Source organism: Gavialis gangeticus, unplaced genomic scaffold (genome assembly GCF_001723915.1).
Source record: "Gavialis gangeticus isolate Ggan-Ray unplaced genomic scaffold, GavGan_comp1, whole genome shotgun sequence".
Lineage (NCBI taxonomy): Eukaryota > Metazoa > Chordata > Crocodylia > Gavialidae > Gavialis > Gavialis gangeticus.
In genome coordinates, this window is record NW_017729008.1 from 41,877,005 (window position 1) to 41,882,962 (window position 5,958).

A 5,958-nucleotide genomic window follows, 5' to 3' on the forward strand; every position below is an offset into this window, starting at 1 on the left:
CCCCCCCCCCCCCCCCAAACCAACCAAACAAAAAAACCTGAATTAAAAAACCAGGATGTCAGCCAGTATAACATATCTTAATGAGGAAGGGGTTGCTGGTTTTGCCCTCAGCTCCTTCTCAAGAAACGGGTGGAAAGGCATGGAATTGGAAATAAGACTCATTCTACCTTCTTCCTTGTCCTACTTAGAGGGAATGTATTTCTGTCCATATTGGCCAAGCTGGAGTTCAGATGGGCAATGCTTGTTGGGAACTCTACTGTCTAGAACATGGGATCCACCCAGATGGGACCATTCCTACTGATAAAGCAAAAGAACAACATGATTCATCCTTTGGGACTTTCTTCAGTGACACTGGTTCAGGGAAGTATGTGCCCAGAGCTGTGTTCATAGACCTGGAACCTACTGTCATAGGTAAGATACTGAAATCTACAGAAGCTGTCAGCATAGCTTCAGCCTTTCCATGGCAAGCTGGGAGAACACACACCACCTCCACTGTGGTACATGTGCAGAAAACTTCTCACCATTTGGAAGTGAGGCAGGGTTGAGAAAAAGTTTGTGTTATGGCTATGTGCCTGTCATGTAACTCGGACCAGGGGTTTCCAGGCTGTCTCAAAAATGGACCACACTCTGATATCCTCCTCTCCTATTTCCTATTGAGCATGTTCCTTATGAGCCCTGCAACACTTGGCTTTGTGGAAAAGTCTTGGGAGTGTGTCTCAATCCGTCTAATATTAACAACTAGCCCTCTTGGCAAACTAATAATGCCACGTCTCCCAGAAAACTGTTCTGCTGTCTCCTGTATCTATTCTTCCTCTGAACTTGTTTCCCTACTGTATCCTTTCTTGTTCTCCTCATATGGTTCCTGGGCTGAATTCAGAGGGCTTTAATGGATTGGGAAGATGAGCTTGAGACAATAGGCTGAAAGTTGGTGCAGACAAATGAAAGATGCTATACCTAGGGAGGACCAATCAAAAGGCCAAATTCAGAATGGGAGATGACTGACTAGGGGGGCAGCACTACTGAAAAGGTGTTGCTGACTCCTGTTGAAACTGTGATGCATAAATGTGATACACTCTTTCTTTATATTAAAAACAAAAAAAAAAACCCCACACACGCATATTGGGTATAAGATGGGAGGTAATAGTGTCATTCTACTTGGTACTGGTTAGGACTTATCTGGAGTAGTGCATGCAGTTCTAGGCTCAACATCTTTAAGAAGGATGTAGAGAAATTGGAGAGGGTCCAGAGATGGGTGACAAACAAATTGGAAGGAAAGCCATATGAGTCTAGGCTGATGGAACTAAGCATATTCATCTTGCAGAAAAGCTGATGTAAGGAGGGACGTAACAGCTGTACAGAAGTGGGGGAATAACTCTTCCCCGCCCTCCTTTCTGTAGAGGGCAAGATATAAAGCAATGGCTTAAAGTACTAGTAAAGTAGACTTCAGGTGGTAAGGAAATCCTAATTGTTAGAACAGTGAGGCAAGAGAGTAGCCTGCAAAAAAAGCTGCAAAACCTCTCCCACTGGAAGTTGGTGGGGGGGGGGGTTGTTCTCCCCCTCCCAAGGCTTTTCATAACTCTCTCTTACTATCTCAAAACCAAGCTCTGCTTCACTGCCTTGTCTCTTCTGCTAAACTTCTTATCAGGCACTCCCAGCTTGTCTTTAATCATGTAGTAACTGGAATACATTGGATGAGTGACCTTTTTTGGAGTAGCAGTTCAGTACTTGTGCAATGGGTTGGACTGAACAATCCTTCAGGTCTCTTCCAACTGGTTGCCATTTTATTATGCATTCTTGGCATTGTAGCTGCTTTTCATACGTCTTCAAGCTATTGGCAGGAATGCAAAGCCTTGATGCATCCACTTGTAGAGACCTGTGCTGTGACTACCCAATGATCCTTGCTTCATATTTCAGAAGCTCTTGTTTATGGATTTTTCTTTCTTTTTTTTTTAACTGCATTTTGAAGATGAGATCAGAACTGGGAAATACCGCTCACTTTTCCATCCTGAGCAGCTCATCAGTGGCAAGGAGGATGCTGCCAATAATTATGCCCGAGGCCATTACACCATTGGGAAGGAGATAATAGATTCTGTTGTTGACAGGACTCGTAAAATGGTAAGGATGTGTGGGAGTGGGGCACCAGACTAAGTAACAGTATTGCTGTGATGGAACCCTTTTTCTGTTTATCTTTAGATATCATGATGTACACTTTCTAGTCTTTAAGAACTTGAAATGCAACAGTTGGACGGGACTGGGGGAGAATGGGAGAAGGAAAAAAGGGATGTAGTATAAGCATATCCAACTTGGGTCTGTTCTTGGCCTACTGTCCTTCCATAAACTGAGCTGCTGCCACCCCCACCCCCATCATAACTTCCCAGTGCATTGAGTTTCCAACCCACCTTTAGAAATGGGTAGTGTAGACTTGCAGTAATAGATCTGATCCTGTGTATGCTGAATTCATGTTCTTGTGTTGTGGTATGGCCAGTAGGAAGCTCCTGAGCCTGCAATTCAACCAGTATTCATCCTAAGGGCTTGTTTCGGTCTCGATGTGATGACCAACTGCTGGATTGCAGCATAGATGTTCGAAAGCAGTGTATATGCATGGTGGTGCAGAAACTGCTGAAGTTGCTTTTATTTCTTTCAGGAATAGCCCTTTTAATGCAATAAACCAGACAAACATGTTGAACAATAATAGCTGTGTTCTTCTCCCTGGGCCTTTTTTATAATACTGATATCTTTCTAATTCCTAATGTTTAGACTAAATTAGGGAGAAGGTCAAAACCATAAAATAATGGATGGGGATAGATTGAAAGATGATGCACTAGGGGTGAAGGGATACTTTTGTTCTTAAAAAAAAAAAAATTTCCTACTGCCCCTCCCAAAACAGGTGGGGAGCAGGGTATGACGGACTTATTACTACCCATTCCCAAGACCTGCAGGTAGATTGTGCACTTCTGGACAGGGAGGGATTATAGATGCATGCTCTCCAATTCAAAGCTGTATCATGGGCAAGGATATTTAATACCATGAGATAAGGATTTGACTGCGAAGAGGAAAGTGGGAACTAGTGGATTTCTGGGAAATGGCTGCAGATAACTAGGGAGATGACAGGAAGGAAGAAGCTCTTCAGAGAACATCCAGTGCACAGTAAAACAAAAAAATTGGCACATAGTGATTTAAACATGTGCTGAAAAACCAGTGGTAAGACTAAGTACAGGATGGCAAGAGGAAAGGATCAAAACTTAAATGATGCTTTGGAATGGAAAAGCAGAATGAGAAGTTGATTGAAGCTGTAACTCTTCCAGTGGATGAAGCCTTCAGGTAAACTTTTGAATGGTTGTCCTTCTGTACCAATCACTACCTTGTTCACCTAAAGTCATAGCTCTTAATTACACTACTGGAGTGCTTTGATATAAAAATTATCTTAAGGGGAGGGGTCTATAATCAAATGAACCTGTATTATAAAAGTGTGTTACTTTTACTCATAACAGTTGCAAATGTGTCTTCAATATTGAGTTAACATGGGCTCTCCTAATTTTTTTTTTTTTCCCCTCAACCCTTTCTGAGGCTGACCAGTGTAGTGGCCTGCAAGGGTTCCTGGTCTTCCACAGCTTCGGAGGTGGCACGGGGTCTGGATTCACTTCCCTCTTGATGGAGCGCCTCTCGCTGGATTATGGGAAGAAGTCCAAGCTGGAGTTCTCAGTGTACCCAGCCCCACGGATTTCGACGGCAGTGGTGGAACCCTACAACTCCATCCTGACCACCCACACCACTCTGGAGCACTCGGACTGCTCGTTCATGGTGGACAATGAAGCCATCTATGACATCTGCAACCGGAATCTGGATATTGAGCGCCCCACCTACACCAACCTGAACAGGCTGATAGGGCAGATCGTGTCATCCATCACCGCTTCCCTGCGGTTTGATGGGGCCTTGAATGTCGACCTTACAGAATTCCAGACTAACTTAGTGCCCTACCCCAGGATACACTTCCCCCTCACCACCTATGCGCCCATCATCTCGGCAGAGAAGGCCTACCATGAGCAGCTGTCAGTGCCCGAGATCACCAACGCTTGCTTTGAGTTTGCCAACCAGATGGTGAAATGCGACCCTCGCCGAGGCAAGTACATGGCTTGCTGCCTGCTGTACCGGGGGGACGTGGTGCCCAAGGATGTGAATGCTGCTATTGCGGCCATCAAAACCAGGAGGTCAACCCAGTTTGTGGACTGGTGCCCAACTGGTTTTAAAGTGGGCATCAACTACCAGCCTCCCACAGTGGTACCTGGGGGAGACCTGGCCAAGGTGCAGCGGGCAGTCTGCATGCTGAGCAACACCACGGCCATTGCCGAGGCCTGGGCCCGGCTAGATCACAAGTTTGACCTGATGTATGCAAAGCGGGCCTTTGTGCACTGGTATGTTGGGGAGGGGATGGAGGAGGGCGAGTTCTCTGAAGCCAGGGAGGACATGGCAGCTTTGGAGAAGGATTATGAAGAGGTTGGTCGGGATTCTACTGATGGGGACGAAGATGATGATGAAGAATGCTAACCTTTAATTGCAATCTCTCTTAAATCGGAGAGCGACAAGTATTTGGGTGAAGGAATCAAACCTTTTAAACAGTGATTTAAGATTTGAAATGTCACTTCAACTCTACAGCTCTGTCCTATTACAAACCTAATTCAATAAATAAGCAAAGATGAATTATTTTCCATCTGATTTAATCCACTAGGGCATAATCGCATCAAGAGTATTATGTTGATATGATCCAATAAATTATCACTTGGCAGGAAGCCATGCTGACAGTAAATGAGGCATGCAATAATTTTTTACAATTTTTACTCACTTTTTGGTACTGAACTTTTAAACCAAGTTCTGCTTCACTCTCTTCTCTGTTCTGCCAAATTGCTTACCAGGGATTCCCAGCTTGCTGCTTTTTTTTCTTCTTTCTTTAATCTTGTAGGAACTGGAATACAACAGAAGATTGTCTCCCCTCCTCTTTTCCCCTTCCCCATTAGCAAATTCTGGAGATTATCAATAGCCACTTGCTTATTTAAATTCACTAACAGTACTGAGACAAGCTACATATGTGGCTTTCCTGGGCATCAAACCATTTGGGGGCAGCGGTGAGGGTGATGCATGGTTTGAAACTTGTGACCCATATGGATGTGATCTGCTGTGAAACCATCCACAGTAGTTCTCTTGGGAGCCAGAGATTTGTTTGCAGACTTCTTACAAGTTTGAGGTTGAACAGCCTTGCCATCTAGATGACCAACTCCTACTTCAAAGTAACTGCACTATTTCCAAAGGATAGGGGGAAAAGTAGTGGAAGGGGAAAATTTTTTTAACTTTCCTTGTGGTTGAAAGGGCACTCCTACCAGTATTGACCCATATCTCAGATGGGGACATAGTAACAGAAAATTTAGTAACAGGTTGCTGCTCGCTTAGTGCAAGACTTGGGCTAAAAAACACGACCAGTTGTATTCAGATTGAGTCTCATGGAAAACCCTGGACCTTAATGAGCCCGTTGTGCCACACTAAGTGGATATGAAGCATCTGAAGTAATACTTTTGCGTGGGAACACTTGTGCCATGGGGAAAGGATTGTCCATGCCCGTTTTCATGCCAGTCAAATCTCAGACTAATTGACCCATCTTAAGCTAGTCATTAGCTTTGGGGGGAAAGGGAGAGAATTAGCTCACTTCTTCATGCACTATGGTTTATAATTAAAATCTTCTAATTTTATTTAAAATCTCTCCTAATTTTTTTTTTTTTTTAACTTTAGTGTATGATGAAATGAGCTTCTAATGTTCTAGTTTAAAAAACAAACAAACCCCCAAACAACCACAAATGGGGAGAAAAACACTTTCAATATTGAAGTTACCCTTTCCCCTTCTGCTGCTCTACAGCCTCAGCAGGTTCTGGCCGTACCAAGGAGGTAAGGACCCCACGGGCAGATTGGGGG

The 5,958-nt window shown here is 44.1% G+C and overlaps 2 protein-coding genes across 3 annotated transcripts in view; both read left to right on the forward strand.

Moving 5' to 3' along the window:
* The window catches only part of LOC109292262 (tubulin alpha-3 chain-like), a 15,169-nt gene extending 10,468 nt beyond the window's left edge, over positions 1-4,701 (forward strand). For both annotated transcript variants that reach the window (XM_019509647.1, XM_019509648.1), the window contains exons 2-4: positions 189-411; positions 1,967-2,115; positions 3,568-4,701. In XM_019509647.1, coding sequence (XP_019365192.1) covers positions 189-411; positions 1,967-2,115; positions 3,568-4,545 — 1,350 coding nt within the window. In that variant the 3' untranslated portion in view covers positions 4,546-4,701. The remainder of the gene's footprint in view (positions 1-188; positions 412-1,966; positions 2,116-3,567) is intronic.
* COPG2 (coatomer protein complex subunit gamma 2) overlaps positions 1-5,958 on the forward strand; it is a 770,521-nt gene that overhangs the window by 108,518 nt on the left and 656,045 nt on the right. The window lies entirely within an intron of this gene.